At 39.1% G+C, this 26,706-nt stretch overlaps 2 protein-coding genes and 2 long non-coding RNA genes across 7 annotated transcripts; 1 reads left to right on the forward strand and 3 right to left on the reverse strand.

The window, feature by feature from the left end:
• The first annotated feature begins 229 nt into the window (after positions 1-229).
• Positions 230-10,833, forward strand: LOC146235996 (uncharacterized). 2 transcript variants are annotated; one of them, XM_084687791.1, is made up of 6 exons: positions 230-1,030; positions 1,898-1,967; positions 4,762-4,966; positions 5,228-6,288; positions 6,397-6,466; positions 7,295-10,833. In XM_084687791.1, exons 2-6 carry the CDS (start codon positions 1,956-1,958, stop codon positions 7,306-7,308), a joined length of 1,362 nt encoding a protein of 453 aa, XP_084543917.1. In that variant the 5' UTR covers positions 230-1,030; positions 1,898-1,955; the 3' UTR covers positions 7,309-10,833. The 2 variants fall into 2 exon arrangements, with proteins under 2 accessions (XP_084543917.1, XP_084543916.1); XM_084687790.1 differs by having other exon boundaries at positions 236-1,030; positions 6,397-10,561.
• A 5,111-nt stretch (positions 10,834-15,944) lies between these two features.
• On the reverse strand, positions 15,945-18,729 carry LOC146235997 (uncharacterized). The gene is made up of 4 exons (XM_084688001.1): positions 18,252-18,729; positions 17,882-18,034; positions 17,453-17,539; positions 15,945-17,257 (listed from the first exon to the last, which is right to left on the reverse strand). Exons 1-4 carry the CDS (start codon positions 18,585-18,587, stop codon positions 16,952-16,954), a joined length of 882 nt encoding a protein of 293 aa, XP_084544127.1. The 5' UTR covers positions 18,588-18,729; the 3' UTR covers positions 15,945-16,951.
• Positions 18,730-19,020: 291 nt separating this feature from the next.
• LOC146235998 (uncharacterized) lies at positions 19,021-23,756 on the reverse strand. 2 transcript variants are annotated; one of them, XR_014741047.1, is made up of 5 exons: positions 23,674-23,756; positions 22,526-22,548; positions 22,391-22,430; positions 19,745-19,884; positions 19,021-19,202 (listed from the first exon to the last, which is right to left on the reverse strand). It is a non-coding gene; the product is annotated as an uncharacterized LOC146235998 (long non-coding RNA). The 2 variants fall into 2 exon arrangements; XR_014741048.1 differs by lacking the exons at positions 22,391-22,430; positions 22,526-22,548; positions 23,674-23,756 and adding an exon at positions 20,011-20,601.
• A 661-nt stretch (positions 23,757-24,417) lies between these two features.
• On the reverse strand, positions 24,418-26,058 carry LOC146235999 (uncharacterized). Of its 2 annotated transcripts, none has more exons than XR_014740997.1 (6): positions 25,893-26,058; positions 25,509-25,559; positions 25,327-25,389; positions 24,882-25,059; positions 24,686-24,788; positions 24,418-24,492 (listed from the first exon to the last, which is right to left on the reverse strand). It is a non-coding gene; the product is annotated as an uncharacterized LOC146235999 (long non-coding RNA). The 2 variants fall into 2 exon arrangements; XR_014740998.1 differs by having other exon boundaries at positions 24,465-24,483.
• Positions 26,059-26,706: the final 648 nt, after the last annotated feature.

The following is a 26,706-nucleotide window of genomic DNA, read 5'->3' on the forward strand; positions in this document are numbered from 1 at the left end:
TAAAGCTGTACCAAAGAGACACATTTACATAGCTTCAGTGTTCCTGTGCATACATGGGAGACAATCACTGCAAACGAGCTGCAGTTCCTGTGCAGACAGGAGAACCTAGCAGAACGCCATCTCTGTAGCACTCCATCCAGTCCAGAACCCGGGACCCTGAAGTCTCGACTTTTACGATACTCAAACGATGCGATGTTAATATACCTCTCTGATCTAACGAGTCTGACTAGCTGTCGTGACCTCTCAGGTGGGCTTTGGCTGTGATGGAAAGCTGGAGAGATAGTTGTTCTGCTAGGTTCTCCTGTCTGCACAGGAATTGCAGCTTCTTTGCAGTGGTCGTTAAAACCCGCTAAGGAGTAGCGTCACGCATATGTGATCATTCGAAAGCGTGCCCCACAGAGTACCGTCACACATGAGTGATTCTGAACATTCCAACGACTATTTTCCATAGACAAAACTAGATGACAAACGCTATAGTATGGCTTCAAAATTTACAATTAGGAGGCTAACAAGTAACACTAGCAGGTAGTAGCATTGTTTCAAGTATAGAGGGTTTTCACGGACGTCACATTCTGGGCAAGAACCCGGATGCGCGGCCATCTTGGAGGCACTCGATGTAAACAACTCAACGGAGTACAACGAAAATAACGTAAATTCTACACTCTTTGGTACAACTGTAGCCATGTCTAAACGACCGAAAAGGTCACCAAAACGTGTCCAAGATCCAAATGCATACAGGGAAGGCCTTGGACTGCAAGAAAACCGTTGATATGTTGAGAAAATTTGATTTATTGGCGGTGCAGATCCCTACCAGTTAGCTCCCTCTTCTTGGATCTGTGACGACCCTGTGATTCTGCCTTCAGTCGGACATCCAGATATTGTGAACTACCTGGTTTTCTCGCCAAGCCCATATACAGCGGAAGACCTTCAAGCTTACAAAGGTTTGGAGGCCTACAATCAGATGGTGTGTGGATGGGTGAGGGAGATGCAGTACCAAGTCCTCAACGACCGTTGTGTTGTGAAGGCGAAAGTAAGTAATGCAATAGCGTCTTAAATCAACCTAACCATAACTGTATGATATCATTGCAATACTCAAGGTGTAGCCAAGTGACACTGAATCGTGTTTTTCTTTTCATTTCAAAGACCCCCAGTTTGCTATGTACACTGTACACTATCTGAGTTAGTTTCATAAGATAAGATAAGCCTACATGTTATTATCTTGGACACGTTTTGGTGACCTTTTCGGTCATTTAGACATGGCTACAGTTGTACCAAAGAGTGAAGAATTTACGTTATTTTCGTTGTACTCCGTCGAGTTGTTTACATCAAGTGCCTCCAAGATGGCCGCGCATCCGGGTTACTGCCCAGAATGTGACGTCTGTGAAAACCCTCTATTATGCTAGGTTGCTAGGTAACGGAAGCTAACTAAAGCTAGCTAGCTTCCGTTTTGGAAAAGCAACTAACTCTGGTGGAAGCGTCGGTAATAGAACTCACTCCGTAAAACGTTTTTAAGAAGCCTAATGACGAATTATGGTCAGAATTATGTTGGCCCATGCTACACCGCTTCACCAGATATACAAAGACAGTACTACATTGTTAAAATCTTGATATTCCCACTACATTGAAAACCCAAATTGTGTGTTTCCATTTAAAGTTAATGGTCTCCAGATGTCGTTGTTAAGCCAATTACAGGTTGATGGTAAAAAATGTAAAACAATACATGGGAAGTCTGAAAGTTATAGGAGTTGAGCAAACATTTTGTTCTTTTGTTCTCAGTATTATTATTGTCAGCATGCAGTGCATCAATAAAGGTATAGTTTCTAAATAATTTAGCTGACAATAATTGGATGCAAATATATGTTTCATTAATTTTCATATTTTTTTTCTTTCATTTCAGCCCACATCGAGATCTCTGCCCATTCCCCTGCCTTCCTCAATTAACGTATTGCTGATCGATGGTTGACAAGGTAATATCATGCCTATTTCATGCCCATGCTAGCCAGTTCATTTTCTGGATTTTGTCAGCCTTTTGGTAAACAATGTTCCACTGTAAATTTAACCCGTGTGAGCATGTGTCTGAGATTGTTGTTCAATTTCGTCAGCATACAAAGCTGCACAGTAACACTCCCTATTATCAATATCAATGTGGTGTACCTGACTGTCCTCGGATGTACCGGAAAGCCACTGTCAGCCTGAGTCTAGTCAGTCATGTTTTGATATTTCTGATGAACAACATGAATCAGAAATGCCATTTGCTGAGGATTAAACCCTTTTTTTACAAAACCTTACACTTCTCTACTTAAAATTACAAGCTAAGCTATTGTTACCGGCAAGTACCATACAAACGATCATTGAGGACTTTCAAAATGCCCATGAGCTTGGCCTGTCACATTCCTTTAGCATTTTGAGTGAGAAGTTGAAGGTACTTGGAATTCCTGAAGCCACTATAAGCAACATTATTGATGAATTGAATGCAGGGGATCTACTCAAGCTCTATAATAGAGGAGTTCTGAGCACGGACATAAAGAGGAAGGGTGCATTTAAAAAGAGTTTCAACTATGTTGATCCTATGCCACAGTTCTTAGGAACTGATGAAAACGGCAAAGAGTGCTTTGCACAATACATACCTGTGCTGGAGACATTGACTGCACTATTTAAAAGTCAGTCTGTTCAAGACCAGTATGCCGCCACCAGGTTGGAACCCTCTGCTCCTGATGTCTATCAGGATGTTAGGGATGGAGAGGGATTTCAAAACAATCTTTTACTGAAATCTGAGCCTTCCTCAATTGGTATAATACTCTACCAAGATGCATTTGAGGTGGTCAACCCACTTGGTTCAGGGAAAAAAAAACAAAGTGTTAGCAGTTTACTCAACCCTGACAGACATTTTCCCACACTATAGGTCGACCATCAATCAAATGCAACTTGTCCTCCTCTGTAAGGAGCGTGATTTTAAGTACAAACAAAGTGTTTGAAACTCTGATCAAGGACCTCAAAGTCTTGGAGGAGAGAGGTTTTGTGATGCATGATGGCAGTGCAGTTAAAGGTACTTTGGTTGCCATTTCGGGAGATAACTTGGGCTCCCACTGTATTGGTGGCTTTTTGGAAAATTTCAGTCGGGCTGATTATTTCTGTCGGTACTGTGAGATAGATAGGGGCAGATTTGTGAACGAACCACATGAGTGTGGTACCATTACAACAGCAGAACTGTACAAAAGTCACTTGGATGAACTAAAAACTAGTGACACCAACTCTGTATGTGGCATTAAGTCTGACTCTCCTTTTAATCAGCTTGCTCATTTCCATGTTTGCCAGCCTGGCCTTCCACCATGCCTTGGCCATGACTTGTTTGAGGGTATCGTCTCTTATGACCTTTCTCTGTTTATTGACACTTTTTACTTAAAAGCATTTTACTTACCTTCAATTAAATCGGTGTAAGAACCAATTCAAATACCAAGGAAATGATGGCAACGACAAACCGAAAGATCTCTCTCCTGGCTGTGAGACATTAAGTGGGCATGCAGTTCAAAACTGGTGCTTTCTTAGATTGCTACCTCTTTTGGTAGGTGACAGGATAAAGAATCCTTGTGACAATGAGGTATGGCAGCTCATTTTGCAGCTAAGAGAAATAGTGGAACATGTCTGTACATATACTACAGGAAAAAGCTGTTCCCTGACCGTCCCCTAAAGCCAAAGCATCATTATTTGTGCCATTATCCAGAGCTGATCATACATTTTGGGCCACTAATCCGCCTGTGGACGCTAAGATTTGAAAGCAAACACACGCTTTTCAAACAGTGTGCCAGAAGATTACACAACTTCAAAAGTCTTTGCAAAACTCTGGCAGAGAGACACCAACTACTGCAAGCCTACTTGAGTGCAGGAAACCTGTTCCCTCCACCAATACAAGTAGAAAAGGGTACAGAGTTTTATGTGAACGATTACAACGACAGGATCAGAGCATTTGTAGCTAGTTATGAGTTTGAGTCACAATCTTAAGTGGCTTGTAACAGTGTAACAGTGAAGGGCACTGTGTACAAAAAAGGGATGTTTGTTTTGCTTGAGAACAAAGATGAAGAACTTTATGTTGGGAAAATTAACCTGGTCATTGTTCACCAAGATTCTGTGCACTTTGTGACAGAGAAACATACTTTTGTAAAGCTGATAGACATGGGCATCTACTGTGAATTAGGAGCAGCCCAAGAGGATTATGTTTGCATCAAGCACAAGGATTTGCTTGACTACCATCCTCTTCCAGCTTACAAAGTGCATGAAAAATGACTAAATGTAAATGTAAACTGTGACTAATTGCCCTTCACCATTCTTTTTCAGTTTAAGCAGCCAGGTGAGAAAAGAAACCGGACTGTAAGAAAGACTGGCGGGTATCAGCCAATAAGAAACCGTCCTAGTAAATGTACTAGTTAAGAATCAGTTAGAAACATAGAGAATGACGGTTGGGTTTATTTCTTACACTCGTAATCAAAAACTTTGTTTAGTAGCCGAAAGAGTGCGTTCATCACGAAAGTAAGTTGTTTGTTGGTTATCTTATTTTCTCACCTACAGGGATAGTGACTAGTGGTAAAATAGAATGCACAACTTAGTTATTGTGGATAGAGATAGATAAAATACAGATGGGAATAGTTTGTTCCAGTTAGGGCTGCAATGTTCAATCGATGACTAATCAACTATTAAATTAATCACAAACAGACCATTTGTGCACAATGGAAACTAATTAGTGTTTAACACTTTCTGATCTTTCAGATAATGAATCATCTAGAGATCAAGGAAGCAGTCTCATCTTTTCTACCAGGCCTTCCTGTTGAAACCCTGACTTCCTTGGTGGAAGGGTTTGAAGAGCTTGGTGTGGAGACCAGGGCAGACCTTGCTTTGCTACAAGAAAAGGATCTGGAGAAATACCTCAGACCAATCCAGTGTCGAAAACTGCTGAGTGGCATTCGGAATGAAGGTAAATCCATATTTTGACAGTGTAATGTGAACATTGGACAAACACATGACATCAACTTCAAATAAACAAGTTTTAGTATAATTTTTATCTTCATCTGAGCATTAGGGGTGCTGATGAACATTTGGTCTTTAACAGCCGAATGGTACAAATTGCACCATTTAAGTTTACTTGTACAAACTGAAACTTTTTTCAGCAAGAATACTCGATCAAACTTTTTCCTTCTGTATATCTAATAATCTTTTCTTATTCTGTCACTTCTAGGATTTCCAGTGCTTGACATAGACTTTGGTATTGCCTCTCCACTTGGCTCAAGTACTCCATGTCCCTCATCATCAAGTTCTGAAAGCACATGCTCTTCTTTCCGCTCAAATACTCCATGTACCTCACTATGTACCTCACCAAGTACTCCAGTTCCCTCATCATCTTTGTCGTCACCCACAATTCCTGGCCAGCAATGGTATACAAACTTCCGGGTCAGATGGTACCAGACGCCAGCAGCAGTTCAAAAAGCAGTGGCAGATCAAACAAGAGCATCACCAGGGGACAGAAGAGATATGGTGAAGGTAGTGGTGGACCAAATGTTGGAAAATGATCCCAACCCCACCAGAGGGATGTGTCAAAGCATTGCCCGGAGCATTGTAAGGGACTATCCGAATACTTTTGCCGATGTTGGGAAAAAAGGAGACATTATTGGAGATGGCTGTCACTCTCTTCTTCAGCAAATTAAAACGAGAGTAGAATATAAAAATAGAAAAAACACTCTTGCACGGCGACGCAGAGAGAGAAGGCCCCACATTGGAGTGGGAGAGGGGGCCAGAGAAATGGCAAGAGGCCCTGTGGATCAGTACGGATGTGTGAGGTGGTGTCCTGAAGAGCTTCCTGCTGGAGAGACCGAGGCAACCTTGGATGAAATGAAAAGGCAACTGTGCAACATCTACTCAGAGGAAGGGATGGGCGGGGCAGAGAGAGCTGACACTCTGATGGAGAAGACCTACATCATTCAGCGCCGGTACCTGAACAGTGTGCCTGCACCAGCCATTGCAGAAATAAAGGAGGAATGGCCTTTTCTCTTCTCGCAAAGAGGCCTTTACTCCCACTTTGGTCTGCTGACAGATGTCTCCATTCTCAATAAGTTGCAAGAGGCCATGAACGGAAAAGGCAGTACAGCCATTCGTTTCTTCCTGGAACACAGCCGTCGTCCTGGGATCGAGGATGTCCTGAACACTTACAAGCCAGAGACTTCAGACAAGGCTGCATGTGTCCTTATGCTCCTGATGGCATATTTCAAAGAGCCCAAGAATTCCATCATGCTTGAGAATGATGTAAGTTGTTTAAAAGATTTATTTTTAAAAAAGTGATTTCATTTCATTCTCTTATGCACCATGTTGAACATATGCAACTGTTGATGTGTGTTGTTTCTTATTTTACAGCCGTGTGCTACAGCTGCTGATGTGCAGAGGACAGTGACGTTACCAAGCACCCCCTGCTTGATTGTCCAAGGTATTGTTGACATCTGGATTTGATATTGATATTTTGAGCTGTATGTGGTTATTTTAAATAGGCTTAATGTTCTCTGGTGTCAGGTGTGCTAAGAGACAGTCAATTAAACCAATAACAATGGTCAGTGAGTGGGCCACAGTTTTCAAAAGCATTCAATGTTGAACATTTTAAATGAATGAAATTCAAGAGAGCATTCCTCTCTTGTGCAGCATTCCACTTCTTTACAGTAGTGATAGATGGGTATCTCTTCCCTTCAGGAACAGAGAGTTTACAATGTTTGGCATGTAACTTCTGGCTGAATGGTTTTCTTGATGTTTGAAGTGTGATAACATGCTTCTCTGGGTATTTATACATGGTAAAGGTGTTTTTTGAAGATATTAGCCCTTAGATTCACTTTTTGAGACTTTCCTTTTTTTATTGCTCTAAAGTGCTTTTCAGCTCCTGAAGAGCGTTTTCAATGCATTTACAAAGTTTGGCATGTAACTTCTGCCTGAATGGTTTTCTTGATGTTTGAAGTGTTATAACATGCTTCTGTGGCTGCATATATATTGAAAAGGTGTTTTGTGAAGATGCTTAACCATTAGATTACGTTTTTGAGACTTGTTGTAGAAATGTTGGTCATATGCATATATGTATGTGGATGAAATCTATAATCTTCTATGTTCATTGGTAAGAGACAGGAAGTCTGGGTGACCTGAAAGAGTTCTTGTCACCTGGGGGGAAGAGACAGTTGGTCTAAGGACAATGTGGGTTTGGTTGTATTGTTCTTATCACCTGTGGTGAGATGGATACATGGATCAAGCTGCCCTGACTCTTCCTGTTTCATAGGTGATGTTAATTAAGTTCTTGTTTGAAGATGGTCACACAAAGGACAGTTGACCGTTTGATTGGTCAACCCCTGTGGCTTTATTATCTACTGCTCTGGAGAGAGCTGTGACAACAAAGAACTTTGGGACTCTTGGTGGAAATGTATTGTTTTAAGCTGTCACTAAGTTGAGTTAGCCAATCAGAGTTTGCTACATTGATTGATTGACCTTACAGAATGCCATTGATCTAAAGTTTATATAAGGTTGAACATGTGTGATGGTCGCTATCACTCTTACGAACGATCTGTGTAGATGGCACCTCCTTCGTTAATGACTGATCACAAAGTACTTTGTTTAATCATATGAAATTGTATAGTCTTAATAAATTAAATTGCAACCGCCATCTTCGACTATTCATATCTACACAGACCAGCTAGAATTTTCTACCACAGACTTTCCTTTTTTTATTGCTCTAAAGTGCTTTTCAGCTCCTGAATAGCGTTTTCAATGCATTTACAAAGTTTGGCATATAACTTCTGCCTGAATGGTTTTCTTGATGTTTTAAGTGTTATAATATGTTTCTGTGGCTGTTTGTACATGGTAAAGGGGTTTTGTGAAGATGTTTAGCCTTTAGATTCCGTTTTTGAGACGTTCATGTTTTTATTGCTCTAAAGTGCTTTTCAGCTCCTGAATAGCGTTTTCAATGCATTTTCAAAGTTTGGCATATAACTTCTGCCTGAATGGTTTTCTTGATATTTGATGTATAATAACATGCTTCTGTGGCTGCATATATTTTGAAAAGGTGTTTTGTGAAGATATTAGCCCTTAGATTCACTTTTTGAGACTTTCCTTTTTTTATTGCTCTAAAGTGCTTTTCAGCTCCTGAAGAGCGTTTTCAATGCATTTACAAAGTTTGGCATGTAACTTCTGCCTGAATGGTTTTCTTGATGTTTGAAGTGTTATAACATGCTTCTGTGGCTGCATATATATTGAAAAGGTGTTTTGTGAAGATGCTTAACCATTAGATTACGTTTTTGAGACTTGTTGTAGAAATGTTGGTCATATGCATATATGTATGTGGATGAAATCTATAATCTTCTATGTTCATTGGTAAGAGACAGGAAGTCTGGGTGACCTGAAAGAGTTCTTGTCACCTGGGGGGAAGAGACAGTTGGTCTAAGGACAATGTGGGTTTGGTTGTATTGTTCTTATCACCTGTGGTGAGATGGATACATGGATCAAGCTGCCCTGACTCTTCCTGTTTCATAGGTGATGTTAATTAAGTTCTTGTTTGAAGATGGTCACACAAAGGACAGTTGACCGTTTGATTGGTCAACCCCTGTGGCTTTATTATCTACTGCTCTGGAGAGAGCTGTGACAACAAAGAACTTTGGGACTCTTGGTGGAAATGTATTGTTTTAAGCTGTCACTAAGTTGAGTTAGCCAATCAGAGTTTGCTACATTGATTGATTGACCTTACAGAATGCCATTGATCTAAAGTTTATATAAGGTTGAACATGTGTGACGAAGGAGGTGCCATCTACACAGATCGTTCGTAAGAGTGATAGCGATATCACTCTTACGAACGATCTGTGTAGATGGCACCTCCTTCGTTAATGACTGATCACAAAGTACTTTGTTTAATCATATGAAATTGTATAGTCTTAATAAATTAAATTGCAACCGCCATCTTCGACTATTCATATCTACACAGACCAGCTAGAATTTTCTACCACAGACTTTCCTTTTTTTATTGCTCTAAAGTGCTTTTCAGCTCCTGAATAGCGTTTTCAATGCATTTACAAAGTTTGGCATATAACTTCTGCCTGAATGGTTTTCTTGATGTTTTAAGTGTTATAATATGTTTCTGTGGCTGTTTGTACATGGTAAAGGGGTTTTGTGAAGATGTTTAGCCTTTAGATTCCGTTTTTGAGACTTTCATGTTTTTATTGCTCTAAAGTGCTTTTCAGCTCCTGAATAGCTATTTCAATGCATTTTCAAAGTTTGGCATATAACTTCTGCCTGAATGGTTTTCTTGATATTTGATGTATAATAACATGCTTCTGTGGCTGCATATATTTTGAAAAGGTGTTTTGTGAAGATATTAGCCCTTAGATTCACTTTTTGAGACTTTCCTTTTTTTATTGCTCTAAAGTGCTTTTCAGCTCCTGAAGAGCGTTTTCAATGCATTTACAAAGTTTGGCATGTAACTTCTGCCTGAATGGTTTTCTTGATGTTTGAAGTGTTATAACATGCTTCTCTGGGTATTTATACATGGTAAAGGTGTTTTGTGAAGATGTTTAGACATTAGATTCCGTTTTTGAGACTTTCCTTTTTGTATTGCTCTAAAGTGCTTTTCAACTCCTGAATAGCGTTTTCAATGCACTTACAACGTTTGGCATGGAACTTCTGCCTGAATGGTTTTCTTGATGTTTGAAGTGTTAAAACATGCTTCTGTGGCTGCATTCATATTGAAAAGGTGTTTTGTGAAGATGTTTAGCCTTTAGATTCCGTTTTTTGGACTTTCCTTTTTGTATTGCTCTAATGTGCTTTTCAGCTCCTGAATAGCGTTTTCAATGCATTTACAAAGTTTGGCATGTAACTTCTGCCTGAATGGTTTTCTTGATGTTTGAAGTGTTATAACATGCTTATGTGGCTGCATATATATTGAAAATGTGTTTTTTGAAGATGTGTAGCCCTTATATTCACTTTTTGAGACTTTCCTTTTTGTATTGCTCTAAAGTGCTTTTCAGCTCCTGAAGAGCGTTTTCAATGCATTTAAAAAGTTTGGCATGTAACTTCTGCCTGAATGGTTTTCTTGATGTTTGAAGTGTCATAACATGCTTCTGTGGGTATTTATACATGGTAAAGGTGTTTTGTGAAGATGTTTACCCCTTAGATTCACTTTGAGACTTTTCTTTTTGTATTGCTCTAAAGCAGGGGTTTTCAAAGTGTAAGACAGTGAGCCTCCCTTGAGAGAACATCAAGTCACCGGGGCCTCCCCCATTTTAACGGGGTCATAGAATGATTTTTTGGGGGGTATTTCACACTGTTCCTTAAGGTCTCCGAATAGGGTATGTAACATTGGTTGGGCTGAAAATGTCCCGGGTGCTGTTCTATGCGCCCTAATGCACCCTGTGAAATAGCTCTGGAATAAAACAAGAGGGTTTCTTCTTTCTATGGTATGCTCATGAATATATAGATGAGCTGCGTGCTGATTGGTTGGTTTACAACCAGTGAAGCTGCAGAGCATAACCCAACATAACTCACTGAAACATCGAAGGTGGCGACTTGAAATAAAAACGTACAAATAAATCTATTGTGTCTGCACAACACAGTTTTCAACAGATTGACTAGACATCATTTGAAATGACAACGTTAGTTGTTTCCACTTCTGTTGTCGAGCAAATGGGATCAACATAGGCAGTGCCGCCGCTCCCGCCACTCGCATTGCGCGTAGGGCACCAAGTGCTGAGGGGGCACCAAAAATAGCCTAATGAAAAATCATCATAGTCATAATAATTATAATGCAGATATTATTTTAGTATAGAAATAGTATGCTCTTTTTAGGCATGCATATCACAAAACAGCCAGAACAAGAGATATATTTAATTGCTCAAGAAAGTAACGATGGTGCCCCCCCCCCCCCCCCCAAAAAAAAACACTCGACTTTATCATGTACCAAAAATACATGGCACTCCTTTCCCTGCAGAGAAGTGTTGAGCACATTTATCTTTTCAAAGATATCAGACAAATAGGCTAACCTTGTCACCCAGTTCATGTCCTCCATGTGTTTCACCAACGGAGAGTTGTTTTAGGCGAGAAATAGGAGGACTTCCTCACGCAAGTCACACAGGCGGGTGAGGACCTTGCCCCGGGACAAGAGGCGATGAGAAATGCGCACCCGAACCTAAGACCTAGTCAAGGTTTTGATGTGAGGTGAAATCGTAACTTCACATTAATGCGAGCGTGCATGGTGCGCGAGCAACATTTTTTGCATTAATTTCAGTGCAAATTTTTGCTTTATGTAGCCTAGCTTAATATGAACATTAAGTTGGACTCATATTCTTATATTTTCCGGAAATTACAACCCAAATGTTTACCTGAAAGATTCAGGGCTTTTGAGAAAACATATTTTTCCCACCCTTGCAGGAACCTAGATTTATGAAGTGACAGATCTTTCTTTTTTTACCTGGCTTTTTCAGTTCCTCCTGGCATCTTTTTCCCTTCTATTTTATTCTTCTCTTATCAGCTTAATCTAGCTAACTCCCTCCACAACAATAAATGATGGTTTATTTATGGAGTTAGATTAGTTTCAGCTTGTCCCTGATTAACAAGCAATATTTCACCTACATGCTACCAGACGACATTGCTCGTGATCTGAAGGAGACGATGTGCGTTATTATGGCAGGTTGTTGAAGTCCACAGACACGTTAATGTGATTGGCTAAAATTGAAAGAGAGGATCTGATAGACTGCAGAGAATATACTTTAGAAAAAATGCATTTGTGAATCTAAGCGCGTCAGGAAAGTTCCAAAAATCCACACCAACGAATGCAGGGATTTGTAACTCGTGTTTTCCAATTTGTAACTCGTGTTCTCCGATTTGTAACTTGTGTTTGTCAGGTTGCAAACAAATGTAATGGGGGTCATTTATTTGTGAATCGTATTACATTTGTGAATCACGAAATACATTTGTGAATCGTGTTACGTTTGTTTGAATCGTGTTAGGTTTGTTTGAATCGTGTTACGTTTGTTTGAATCGTGTTACATTTGTTTGTTTGAATTATGAAACTAATCTAACTCCATATTTATTGTCTCCATGGCAAACACTTGGCAGGCACTTGTGTTTGAGAAAGAGAGCATGCGCGACAACTGAAAACTGCACTTTTTAATGCACGGTGTGATAATGTGCTTATTTAGATTAAAACCTAGTGTAGCCCATTAGCTTACTTATCAGTCACACAGTAACTTAACAAATTTAACACATATCCTTTCATTCGGTGTGTGAAAAAAACAAAGAGAAAGCAGCCGATTTTATAAGCGGGCAGAGCGTCCCACTGTGAATTCTCCCGATGGCCTGAAAACTATTAATAAACAAGCAATATTTTGGGGGGTGCTATCGGGGTGCTTTGGTCTTTCTTGGGGGTGCTGAAGCACCTGCTAGCCCCTCCCTAGCGCTGCCCGTTTCGCCGATGCTGTGGGGCTTACCCGCCTTTGCAATAGGCCTACGTAATACAATGAGATATGATGCCTCAGTTAGGGTTAGCCTCTTTGCAGACCACACATTGTGGCTTTTGAACATCGTATGGCCCTATCCAAGAAAATCCCAACATATATATACCAAGTCATATTTTCTGCGCTTTCTGCTGGGTTCAGACATTTTCTATCGGCAAAGTTGCTGTCACCGCTAGCTAAAGATGTTTTGTGTCAAGTATACTTCACATGCTGTCCAGACTGAGAGAATGATTAAATGACATTAAAATATGTATATTCCATATATCTACCAAATTATAATTTTCCAGAAAGCATATTTTTTTCAATAATAAAAAATATATATACTTGCCGCCTCCCCTGAAACTCTTTGGCGCGCCTCCCCTAGAACTATTTGGCGCCCCCCAGGGGAGGCGCGCCCCACACTTTGAAAACCCCTGCTCTAAAGTGCTTTTCAGCTCCTGAAAAGCGTTTTCAATGCATTTACAAAGTTTGGTATGTAACTTCTGCCTGAATGGTTTTCTTGATTTTTGAAGTGTTATAACATGCTTCTGTGGCTGCATTCATATTGAAAAGGTGTTTTGTGAAGATGTTTAGCCTTTAGATTCACTTTTTGAGACTTTCCTTTTTGTATTGCTCTAAAGTGCTTTTCAGCTCCTGAAGAGCGTTTTCAATGCATTTACAAAGTTTGGCATGTAACTTCTACCTGAATGGTTTTCTTGATGTTTGAAGTGTTATAACATGCTTATGTGGCTGCATATATATTGAAAATGTGTTTTGTGAAGATGTTTAGCCCTTAGATTCACTTTTTGAGACTTTCCTTTTTGTATTGCTCTGAAGTGCTTTTCAGCTCCTGAAGAGCGTTTTCAATGCATTTACAAAGTTTATCATGTAACTTCTGCCTGAATGGTTTTCTTGATGTTTGAAGTGTTGTAACATGCTTCTGTGGCTGCATTCATATTGAAAAGGTGTTTTGTGAAGATGTTTAGCCTTTAGATTCCGTTTTTTGGACTTTCCTTTTTTTATTGCTCTAATGTGCTTTTCAGCTCCTGAATAGCGTTTTCAATGCATTTACAAAGCTTGGCATTTAACTTCTGCCTGAACGGTTTTCTTGATGTTTGAAGTGCTATAACATGCTTCTGTGGGTATTTATACATGGTAAAGTTGTTTTTTGAAGATGTGTAGCCCTTATATTCACTTTTTGAGACTTTCCTTTTTGTATTGCTCTGAAGTGCTTTTCAGCTTCTGAAGAGCGTTTTCAATGCATTTACAAAGTTTGGCATGTAACTTCTGCCTGAATGGTTTTCTTGATGTTTGAAGTGTTATAACATGCTTCTGTGGCTGCATTCATATTGAAAAGGTGTTTTGTGAAGATGTTTAGCCTTTAGATTCAGTTTTTTGGACTTTCCTTTTTTTATTGCTCTAATGTGCTTTTCAGCTCCTGAATAGCGTTTTCAATGCATTTACAAAGCTTGGCATTTAACTTCTGCCTGAACGGTTTTCTTGATGTTTTAAGTGCTATAACATGCTTCTGTGGGTATTTATACATGGTAAAGGTGTTTTGTGAAGATGTTTAGCCCTTATATTCACTTTTTGAGACTTTCCTTTTTGTATTGCTCTGAAGTGCTTTTCAGCTTCTGAAGAGCGTTTTCAATGCATTTACAAAGTTTGGCATGCAACTTCTGCCTGAATGGTTTTCTTGATGTTTGAATGTTATAACATGCTTATGTGGCTGCATATATATTGAAAAGGTGTTTTGTGAAGATGTTTAGCCTTTAGATTCCGTTTTTTGGACTTTCCTTTTTTATTGCTCTAATGTGCTTTTCAGCTCCTGAATAGCGTTTTCAATGCATTTACAAAGCTTGGCATTTAACTTCTGCGTGAACGGTTTTCTTGATGTTTGAAGTGCTATAACATGCTTCTGTGGGTATTTATACATGGTAAAGTTGTTTTTTGAAGATATGTAGCCCTTATATTCACTTTTTGAGGCCTTCCTTTTTGGTATTGCTCTGAAGTGCTTTTCAGCTTCTGAAGAGCGTTTTCAATGCATTTACAAAGTTTGGTGTACATGTATAAATACCCACAGAAGCATGTTATAACACTTCAAACATCAAGAAAACCATTCAGGCAGAAGTTAGATGCCAAACTTTGTAAATGCATTGAAAACGCTATTCAGGAGCTGAAAAGCACTTTAGAGCAATACAAAAAGGAAAGTCTCAAAAAGTGAATCTAAGGGCTAAACATCTTCACAAAACAACTTTACCATGTATAAATACCCACAGAAGCATGTTATAACACTTCAAACATCAAGAAAACCATTCAGGCAGAAGTTACATGCCAAACTTTGTAAATGCATTGAAAACGCTATTCAGGAGCTGAAAGCAATTTAGAGCAATACAAAAAGGAAAGTCTCAAAAAGTGAATCTAAGGGCTAAACATCTTCACAAAACACCTTTTCAATATGAAATCAGCCACAGAAGCATGTTATATATAACACTTTAAACATCAAGAAAACCATTCAGACAGAAGTTGCATGCCAAACTTTGTAAATGCATTGAAAACGCTATTCACGAGCTGAGAAGCACTTTAGAACAATACAAAAAGGAAACCCAGCTAACACAGTTACGTTGCCCTTACGTTGCCGCAACGTCACTCGTTGACCAAACATACGTTGCCGCAACGTCTTTGGCGACGTTGCGGGACCGTGCATCTGTGGGTTGCCAGTAGGTTGCCGCAACGTCATCTTGTGACGTTGCCAGTCCGCAACCGCAACGTCGTGGCAACGTTATTTTCCGACGTTGCCAGTCCATAACCGCAACCTCCTAGCAACGTACACTGTAAACCCGAACTTGTTGTTTCAACTTAAAAATTCAAGTGTCCATGCTGCCTTGAAATTGTATGTCAAGACAACTAAGACAATAAGTTAACTTAAATAGATATTTCTAGTTGACTCAACTCCATCTTCAGTCCATATTACTTGAAACCTTTAGTTGACATAACTTCATCTTGAGTCAAAACTACTTAAATGTATTAGTTGATTAAACTTAAATAGCAGTATAAGTAACATACATTTTCTTGTTGATGTAACTACAAAACTAGTGAGATGTACTTACATTTATGAACTGATTGAAGACAAACCCCAATCAAGATGACATACATTTAAAAGTTGATTTAACTGCAATACTAGTGAGTTGTACTTACATTTATGAACTTATTGAATATAAACCTCAATCAAGTTTACATAAATTTACAAGTTAATTTAACTGATGTACTAGTTATTGGCACTTACCAATATCTTAAATACTCTTATTAAGATCTACTTACATTTCTAAGTGGATAATATTTCTCTTTTTAACCTGTAAAAACATTGCTCAATACATATTATCTGCATACATCACATTTCATTACGTCTAAGGATTTTATTTCAAAAGAGTAAATGACGAGCCTTTACACCAGAGATTTTGGCAGTCACAGACCAACAGTTTTATTGTAGGCCTACCTTTTTCTTTTTTTTTACTGAAGATGAAATCTTCACGTATAAAAAAAAACAAAACAGTAACAAGTTACAACTGTACCGACACGTCATCAAAATAACAAATCTGTACTGTTGAGGATTTTTACAGCCCTTTTCTGCATATATTATTTTGTTACCAATTATATTATGCACACATATTCGCAAAATACTTGTTATTTTAATGAATTTAATTTAGGTATCAATCCTAAAATTATTTCCTCCCCCAAATTTCTCCTACAGATTTGTATTGTGATAACATTAGTTGGCATTCAACAATTTGCTTTTACAAATAGTGCAACAAAACATAAAAAAAGGGATGCAGGGGGAAAACTAGTCTGAAAATATGCATTTCAAGTTGTAAATGACAACCAAAAATACACATTATATATAGGTGGTGTCAACTTGAAAAAAGAATAATTTGTTGCCATGCAACTATGTGGATTTACAAAAAGTGCATAAAAAATGATCAGTAAGTAAACAACCCAGAATTGTCTGTATTGCTGTCCCCCACATCTAGATAGTGTCTAAATCTTCTACAGCGGCCATTCACTTTACACTGATAAAGTGTCAAAATATAATGCCCATCCAGGTCTTTATTTAGTTAACTAGAATGAAGTTGGTGCTGTAACTTGCATGGTTTTCAATTAAGAGTCAATTTCTCATACCATGTCCACATTTGGTTGGCATTCAGATTATATTCAGTAGATCTTACATGTTAATACAATCACCTATTTTCATTCCACAAACCCATGAAGATGGTGACATTTGGTTGTTACCAAAACACAGTAAACTCTGCTTGAACTCTTAAACATGCACGGTTTCAACAACTTAATTTCTTACACCATGAACCAATGCAGAACCTTGCTTTGTTCAGATCGCAAACACCTAACCTTAAATGAGTCCATTTAACACTCAACAATGTTCACTTTTGCGTAAACTGTGCTTTTTAAGCTTACATTTTCTTCCTCAAGAGTTGGTTTTTTAAGCCATGAACCAAGGCAGAGCATTGCCCTCCACCAATGTCCATAAGCACCTTCTGAATAACTTCAAAAGTGTACCTAAGGCCCCTGGGGTAGTCGATGTTAAGGGCAAAGAGCAGACCCATCAGCAGTGCCACAGCAGTTGGGAAATCACTTAGGCTTGGAAAGATGATCTCTTCCTCGAGGACCACTGCGAAACGGACCAGTTCATCAATCTGTGCCACCATGAGGATACCGACTGCCATTCCCTTTGTCCAGTCCTCCTCTGCATCTGTGACCTACACAAAGTGGACAAATATGTTAAAAAAATATAAACCTTTACTGATACCCATGGGGAATTTCAGGTTTCATAACAACAGCAGTAACAGATACCAATATTAGGGAGTGCACAATTCTGCCATATTGGCCAATTCAATTTAAATAAATTCTGGTTTATCTGGTGTGGTCCGGTAAGTTATTATTGAAAAACATACCTGTACTTTCTTGTACAGTGTGGACCCATCTTTTAAGTAGTGGGGGAGCCCCATCAAAACAACTGCCCTTTGCCTTTGGTTGGAACCCTGTAAAAATAATAAACATACAGATGGGATGTATTAGACCAGAAATCAGAATATAATTCTAAGTGATGTTATATATTCTACTTAAGTCTTCATACTTGTTTCAGTTCAGAAATAGTCAATATGTTCGGAAAAGATGGCTATTGGACTAAAATTAAATAAATAACTTTTCATTATAGAAGTATGCCAAAAGTTCTAGCTCAAAATGTGAGTCTACAAGAGGTTTTCAAACTATTGCTCTATGATCTGTAACACATGGGAAGGTTATGGACTAGATAGATAAGAAAAATGGATTAGGTAGATTTAATTGGCTTTGTGTGAACAGACTTATATCAACCAACGGACATCAATGTCCAGAGTCCTCAAAAGGCTGTTCAGCTCCACCAGACCCATCCTGGCCCTGTACACCCCAAGGAACCTCAGTAGATACTTGTCAAGGCCAGCGAAGAGGGAGTCTTTCAGGTCAACAGACGTGAGGCGAGCAAACTCTGCTTCAATCTGGTAGGCAGAAAAAAGCAAAGGAACACAAGCAGTTGGCTGTAAACTCAATTACTTTACTGTTGTTGCAGATTTTTTTTTTTTTAAATCAATGCATTCTTTATACCAAATTATTCATGACTGATATTAACCATTCTTAAATAAATTATTTAGCAAATCTTAAGCAATTTCAAATCTGATCCACCTAACCGCATCTGAAATAGAAAAATACTTTTACCTGACGTTCAGAGAACAGTGCCGGCCATCTTTCTCTGACATCCGCCACAGGTGGCTCATCCTCCACAATTGATTTTCTCCGTAAAGAAAAAGTGCTGGTCATCAATCCTTTTATTTTCTGCCAATCAATTTTCCTTTTCTTCATTTCGGTGACCATCTCGGTTCTTTCCTCTTCGAGGGAACGTTGTGTTTTTCCCTCTGGGATGTCTGGCAGGAAATTGACTTCAGATTTTTTGGCCCTCTTAAGTTTTCCTTTCCCAGGTGTACCTGAAGAGCGCGAGTTGATGTTGAGCTCTGGGCATCCAGCCAATCGTAGCTTCTGTCTGAAGTTTCCCATTTTGAACTTCAAGCTAAATTTCCAACAGTACCAACCGCTGACAGATCCTGGTTCCCTCAGACAGGGATGTTTGTCGACGAGAGCTTGTGACACCAAGTCATAATCTTCACGTGTTGGGTATGCGTTGTGGACATAGATGGCTTCTGCTATTTTATCCAAAATGTCTGATTTTGTGTCTTTGGACACATCAAGAAGGGTTCCATCTTCATGGAAGGCTTCATTTCCTTTCTTCAACTTAAGTTCCACATCATACGAAAAAGTAGGGATGTCAAATGGCTGTGGCAGCTGACGGGTATGACTGGCAGAGGGGCTTCCCTCAGCGGATGTGGATAGGCTTGCCGTGTCTAAGGTTGAGTCTGTATGATAGGATTCAAGATTCTTGCTGTATACTTTCAAAGTCACTTTGTCCTTAGGCAGCTCTGACATTCTACTCAAGTTGCAAAGCTCATTATCGAACTCTGGATCTTGGAACTGCACCACCAAGTCACCTTCCAATCCAAGCTTGTTCTTCAGCATCAAGTGAAGGCCATCAACAGTCTCTGGCATGCTGTCAATTGTTATCCTCCGGATGTCGTCTTGGCTAAGGATGACGCGCAGCAACATGGTGAATCCCAACTAATAAAAAATAGAAATTATGTTACAAAAATGGTTGTGTCATGATCAAATATCATAAATTGGCCTATGGATATCATACGAGTAACTTCAAGGTGAAATAAAATGTTAAATTTGTGTTCTGCCAGACTATAAATTGAATGCCTTAATTAAACCCTATGAAATACCTGAAAATTGGTTTTCAAAATTTGTATATTTTGGCAGTAAAGCTTAAGGTAGAGTCAGCGATTCGGGGGAGAATGCTTATCATAATCAGTGAATTTCTCCTCACGATCTGCTACCTGTCCGTACTCTGCTGCAAAAAAATGCAGTGGGAATACAAAGCCTAGGCTCTATAAAGTGGCATGTTGCTAGCTATGGTGGCCCCTTTGTTTACATTACAGTTTACAGAACCTAGGCTGTGTATTACCATTGGATTTTACTATTGCTCACAAAGTACAGACATGTAGTAGATCATGAGTAGATATTCACTGACAAAACAACAACAAGGGTCAGGGTTAGTGTACAATTACAAGTATTCACATGACAATCAGCAAAATTATCACCTCAGTGCAGTAGGGATGCCTTCGGAGAAATCAGGTGTCTTCCTTGCACGGTGTAGGCTGACAGAGGGGCGTAGTGGTTCAGCTCTGCAGGTTCGACCACAACCAGTTGGAGATCATCAGCGCTGCAAACTTCAAAACATCTGAAGTGGTCCAGGTACCAGGCAGAGAAAGGTTGAAGAATAAAGAATGCCTTGTTGTCCACTACCACAATGTACAGAATTTGACAGAAATCAGGAAGTCCGCTTGGGCTTCCAAATGATACGTACATTCCCTTTACATATTTTGTCCCATGTATAAAGGCTGTTGTTGCAAGTGATGCACTGGTCAGATGACTGAATTTGTGCTGAATAGCTTGTCTGACTGAGGTTGACAGATTTTCAAGGGAACTGTATGTTGCTCTTTCTACTTCCACTGCTGGCTTGAACAGGCACGGCATGTCAAAAAAGTATGACAACATAAGTTGGTGTCTGTTGGCCAAGGATAAAACAATGTTCTTGAAGTTATTTAGATCACGGACCGCTTTCTTGAAAAAGCTATGTTTAGCTTCAAAGCGAAATGTCCAGAAGTCAACCACAGGTCCAAAGCATCGAATTAGACAGGGATAATGTTCAAGGAAATGATGTTTGGGTTTGAGTTTTACATCAGGAAACACTTCTATTAAAAGTGTCCTATGTTCAAAGATCTTTGCTTCCAAGTAAGAGAGGCTTTCTTCTGTGAAAGTGGACGATACCAAGATTTCAACAATGTCTTTCAGTTCGAGAATCACAGACCAAGCGTTATCATTTTCAGGAACAACATCACCAATAATTAATGGCAACAACCTTAACAGAGTCCAATTCTCATGGCCATTCCCTCCTATTGTTCCAACCAAATGAAAATTAACTGGAATTTTCTGAGGGCAATTGGTTTTGTCTGAGAACTTATAAGGAAAGTGCTGTATGGCAGTATTTAAATTATCTACAGTGAAATATTTCTTATCAATTAATTTTTTCAAACACAAACACAGCTCAAAGGGTACAATGCCTTCCAACAGGTCGTGCAAAAAGTCAGGTGGAAACCCTGTGATGCAATGAAAGTACTGTAGCTCATTTAGAACACAGTCCCTTTTTACCCCATTCACACTTTTCAAAGTCACATTTTCTTTAAGCTCAGAGAGGTCTAGGTTATGCGACTCTCTTGTTCTCAATACAAATGCACCACTTCTTACAGAACAAGTTTGAATATCTTTACGACTTGCAAGGCAAAATCTGCAAAACTTGTCCACATTAAATGATTCTTGAAAGCCAGCAAAAGAATGTGCCCCCAAATTATCTGATGAAATGTATAGTACTGTGCCTCTGACACAAGTTCCCAATCTGTTGATGTAAATTCCTTGATTTTCAAGCAATTTTAGGTCTCTTAGTAATGGTTGAACAATTGGACTGTAACCAAATGTTTTAACATCTTGACTTTTGCATAGGGCAGCCAGATATATAGTAGATAATGATGATCTGTCTCTTACAGGTAAATTAGCAATTATCCAATAGATGGCACACAATTTATGTTTTTTTCTTGATGTCCCTAAATGATTACAGACTTCGAAATCATCAATATACAAGGCCAGAGAAATACTCAGATCTTCACCAGAAATAAGTGGATTTTCTTTACAGTATGATGCATCAGAAAATGATGTATAATGGCCAGATTGTGATTTTTGGCTTTCTTCTAAAACTCTGTCAAGTACATCACCCCTATTTAACAATACTTGAAGAACACCCAAGATTGACACATAAACAAATGTTCGTTTTGATGACAAATCTAAAACGAATTCAACTGGGTTAATAACACTGAAGTTTTCTTTGAAAAATGATAACCTTCTTTTGTCAGTTCCCAAAGACCCACCTTCAGAAAGACAGCTAAAATGATTAGCCTGGCACAAAGTATCTTTAACTATATTTAAAGTGTTTTCATCAATGGTACAACCATGCTGCCTCAATGCTTTATCAAGAGTGTTTTTGTTTAGCTCACCAACTAAAACACCAATATCCCTCAATTCTGTAACTATTTGCTGAACCGCTGTCTTTGAGACATGCAAAACTGCTTGCAATCGCAGAAATAAAGATGCAAGTCTTGCCTGAACTGTATCAGTGTTAACCTCCTGCTCGGTTATATTCTCACCCCCAGAAAATTCAGCGTCACTGATATCTGACTGCACTTGATCAACCAGGTGCTCCTCATTTACATTTGTTTGAATAACAAGCTCAGATTTCAAGTCTTGCAGTGTGACATTGTTATGAAAACGACTTTTGTGTGAAGTAAAGGTAGAGTAAACACTTGATTTGAAAGAACAATGATTTAAGGGGCAGGTAACAGTCTCTTTGCTTTTAAGATGTTTCCCAAGATGAGAGAAATACTGTTTTATAGTCACTGGATCATTGAAATTGCATAACTGACAGTTAATTTTAAAGGTTAAATGTCCAATAGGTCCATGCTGTGAAACTCCATGTTGTCTCAAGTGGTTTTTCAGAGATTGTTGTGATCGGAAAACTAGATGACAGTCACTGTAGATACAGGGCAATGGACAGTTTCTTCCAAAATGTCCATGGACAGCTCTATAATGTTCAATTATTCTTCTACGATTTTCTGAGAAGTAGGTACAATACTTACAAATCCACAGCATTTCCGTTTGCATTCAAAACATGTAGACCTGGAAAAAGAAAGAAAAGATCATTAGGAAAGATATTTGACTTTAATAAGCATTTTATATATTTCTCAAAGAAATTTACAAAATAAAAAACCTACATTTGCATTTTCAGCATGTAAAACTGGAAACAGAAGGGAGAAAAAAGGAGAATTAGGACAGATATGTGACTTGGTAGTTAAATAACCATTTCCTATTTACATACAACAGTACACATATCTCTATAATAAGTCTAAAAGTTCAGTGTAAAAGACAGTTAAGCTGATATTTATTTATTTGTATTTATTTATTTGTTAATGATTCTTAAAATGCCAGGGCAATTCATAACAAATATAGCACTTTCTCATTTCTATTCAAAGGGGCATCTTAAAGCATGACACGTGCACCGGTCTTGTAAACGGCAAAGTTCCATTTACAATACTTTAAATCTATTGGGAGCTATTGAAGACCGCTGAATAACGTTATGGTCCAATTCAACCTTGTCATGCGTGTGCGCGCAAGCACAGGTCCGCGGCCAGCCAAGAATAAATACAACACCACAGAAGCCTGAACAGCAGCCAATATCAGCAGCCCTGTTTGTAGATGTGCCCGTGACGTTCACAGCAGACTATGGCCGTCCAGCAGTGGTTTAAATTAAATAATAAAAAATAAAAAACAGACGCCCATGAAAATTGGATTAATAAAAACACGTGATTAAGGTTATTGCATAGCCTATTCATTCAAACAGGTAGCAAGGAAAAGCTCTCGTTTAGTTCACAAATGGCACTAGGAAATTGACTATTTTAAAAATTAAAATATGATGCGGTTGTTACTAACTCATGATTAAAATCAGCTCTGGCATCGCAGACTGGAGCGGAGACGTTGTTTCTGGTGTTTGAACTAACACGAGGGCGCTGTGTGTAGGCCACATTCCGGCAGCCAGTTTAACGGTGCCGCCTCGTGTAAAACGCTACCGCCTCGTGTAAAACGCTACTTGTTGACATTTTTTAATTCGTTTTCTGCCACCAGTGACAATGAAAAGTACAACTTTTGATGTAAATTAATGTCATTACACTCGATATTTACTGTGCTGTCGAACATATATGTTTAAGTAGGCTAGCTAGTAAGCTAAGTGGTTAAGAAAAACTCTGCTCAGTGTAAAGCTTGCATTTTTTTCAGTTAAGTTTACAATTAACGAGTATCACGCAATACCAAACACATTAAATGTTTCAGAAGTATTACATGTATGTTTATAAGAATTTGCACTCACCTTCTGTCGAGTAAAAGAGTCCGCTCCGGTATCTCCTTTTCACTGCGCAGAAAGATGGCGGCAGTGCCTTCCCGTTCCCGGTGGATTCAAAGTCACGCAGGCACGCAAGTCGTACCACGTGACTCTCAGCGTACAACGTGATGACGCATAAACGACCAATTTTAGCCTGGTTTTTTAACTCAACTAGGTCTTTCTAGCTAACATAACATTGATTTTCAATTTGGTTAACTTCCATGTAGTTGAGGCGCTGTTAATTGCTTATTTGAAGTTATATCAACTTTCTACACACACCCATGTCATATTGACAAGAAAACATTTGTTAAGATAACAAAAAAGCGAAATCCGGGTTTACAGTGTAACTTTCCGACGTTGCCAGTCCGTAACCGCGACCTCCTTGCAACGTTGTTTTGTGACGTTGCCAGTTCGTAACCGCGACCTCCTAGCAACGTTATTTTCCGACGTTGCCAGTCCGTAACCGCAACCTCCTACCAACGTAATTTTCCGACGTTGCCAGTCCGTAACTGCGACGTTAATTAGTAACCTATATTTCTCAGTTCTTTTGCGTATATTGGGGCGGTTCATATGCAGACCTCTTTTGCCCCAAATGCTACTTGTTCTTGTATAATAGGCTACATAGCCAACTTCAGGAGGACTATGTTTGTGTGGTGTGTTGCCTAACTCAAGCTAATCATAAACAAGGCAGCATTTCCATGTAACATTCAGTCATTTTATTTCAAACAAAGTGCCAGTGAATACAGTAAATGAAACAGTGAATGAACATCTTCTGCCAGTCCCCGCTACAGGTCCTGTCTGTTGGCCCTGACAATGAAGCACAAAATAAGTTAGAGTCCTATCAACATAATTGCACGTACGAAAGGGGCTATAGAAGTCATTAAAAAAAATCACATCTAGAATAATATACATCATCAAAAAAATATTATGGGATTCTAGTTTTTGGTCACATAGCCATGTGAAAGGTTGGATTGGGAAGCTGCCATCATCATTCATTCACCTGGCTTGTTTTGAATGGGCTGCCGGGGCGTGTTTGAGTGTCTACGCTGTGAGGAGCTCCACAGCCTTCTCTCCTAGTCCTGTCTTCCACTTCATCACAGAATCTGCAATTAGAAGTCATGAACTTATTGTTAGCACCAATTTGAACGTTGAACACTACGTGTAAGCCATAGTTCACAACATCTCAAAACACCTACCACTCTTTCGGAACTCCAGCACCTTAAGGCGCTTCTCAAGGTCTTGGGGTACAGCCTGTGTTTGGGCCACCTGTAGGTCCATCACTGGCACCTCTTCAGCATGTTTGCCCTGTCGTCGCCTGAATAGGAGAGCCTCTCGCTGGTTCTCCTCCAATGTCTCCATCTTCTGGAACATAACCTGTAATGTGTGTCAGTAAAGACAAGTAAAACAAGTTTACAAGAGTTAACATGATTGGCATACACTGTGGCTCTTCTAGATTAGCTGTAACATTGATGTAAATAACACATGTTACCTTGAATGGCTGTATACAAAGCATTTGTAAGACAACATTTGTTGTTTTGACAAATATGTATCCCCCTGCCACGATCAGAACAACTTAAGTATGCCTTACAATGAGTTGGCAATGCTATTGAGAAGCTTTGAGTGTCTTATATTTGCACTTGCCTGGCTGCCAGCTGTTTTCCTGGACCCCATATGGGTTCTCCTCTACCAGACCAGAGTTGACACCTAGGAGTCAGGTGATGCAAAAGTTTTAAGTCATGCTTTTGCTTCAAAACATAGCCTTTAAGGTTGCCATGGTTCATACAATTATTGTCACTGTTAAAAACGGTCATTCATTACTTTACCATAATTTCCCAGGGACACAGTGCTAGGCCGTGTGACAGTGGTAGGATACTCTGTACAGAAATGAAAGTGGAATGTAGTTTAAGTACATAGTATTAGCATTTTGATATAAATATAAAAGGATCAGCATCGCACATGTGTGATCGTTCGAAAGGAGGGCCCCACACAGCGTAGCGTCGCACATGTGTGATTCTGAACATTACAACATACTATTTTCCAACAATGTGACAAATGCTATACTATAGCCTATAGTATGGCTTCAAAATTTACAATTAGTAGGCTAACAAGTAACACTAGCAGGTTGGAGCATTGCTACGAGTATTATGCTAGGTTGCTATACGGAAGCTAATAACAGCTACCTAGCTGCCGTTTTGGGAAAAACTCACTCGTGGAAGCGTCGGAAAAACTCACGCATCTTAAGGTCAAAACGAATAAACGTATCCAAAAACAGATGGCATGTACAAATTGGAAGAATTAGTGACATGATACTTTTATAGACGCCATTGCTGTGCCGACTGATCAAAACGTGATCAGCCACGCGCTAGCTCCAGTCTTCCAGGGCTAAATAAACTATTTTCGGACAAGGTTTTTTCTAGTTCTGAACGTTTATTTTACTGATTCTTTTGTGGGTAATTTGTGAGACGCTAAACTTTGTATGTATTTTCAGTATTTAACTTTCTGGAGGGTTTAGCATAACTCTACAGTACATTATACTAGCTGTACTACAAGCTAGTAGCTAGCGAAATCCTAACGTAAACAATGTTAATCTGAAACAGATAACCAGGCTTAATAGCCTAAATTTCAAACCTATACGTAATAGCATCCTCCATCCGATTTCAGAAAATATGTTTATATATTTAAATCTATTTCTGTAAAGAAACTCACCTTTGAAGTAGCTAATTTCCAGTTGAAATCCATGCGTTCAGTTGCAAACTCTTCTCCTGAAATCCCAGTTTCAGAGATGCGTTGAAATGGGCATGCGCAAAGTTGTTGCTCTGGGGCAGACTGAGCAAACCTAGGTTTGCTAAGGAAGAATTGTAATATTCTGTGATGACTCATGTCTTTGGAAATACAACTTGAGAATCGCTTGCCTTTTGGTCACATTTAACAATTATGTATTACAAAATTATTGCAGCTCAGATTTGCATTGTGTGTCATACAGCTTTGGTGTGCTGGACAAAGAATGTTTGCTTAATCATG

This window comes from Hypomesus nipponensis, chromosome 22 (genome assembly GCF_054491055.1).
Source record: "Hypomesus nipponensis isolate SF chromosome 22, ASM5449105v1, whole genome shotgun sequence".
Lineage (NCBI taxonomy): Eukaryota > Metazoa > Chordata > Actinopteri > Osmeriformes > Osmeridae > Hypomesus > Hypomesus nipponensis.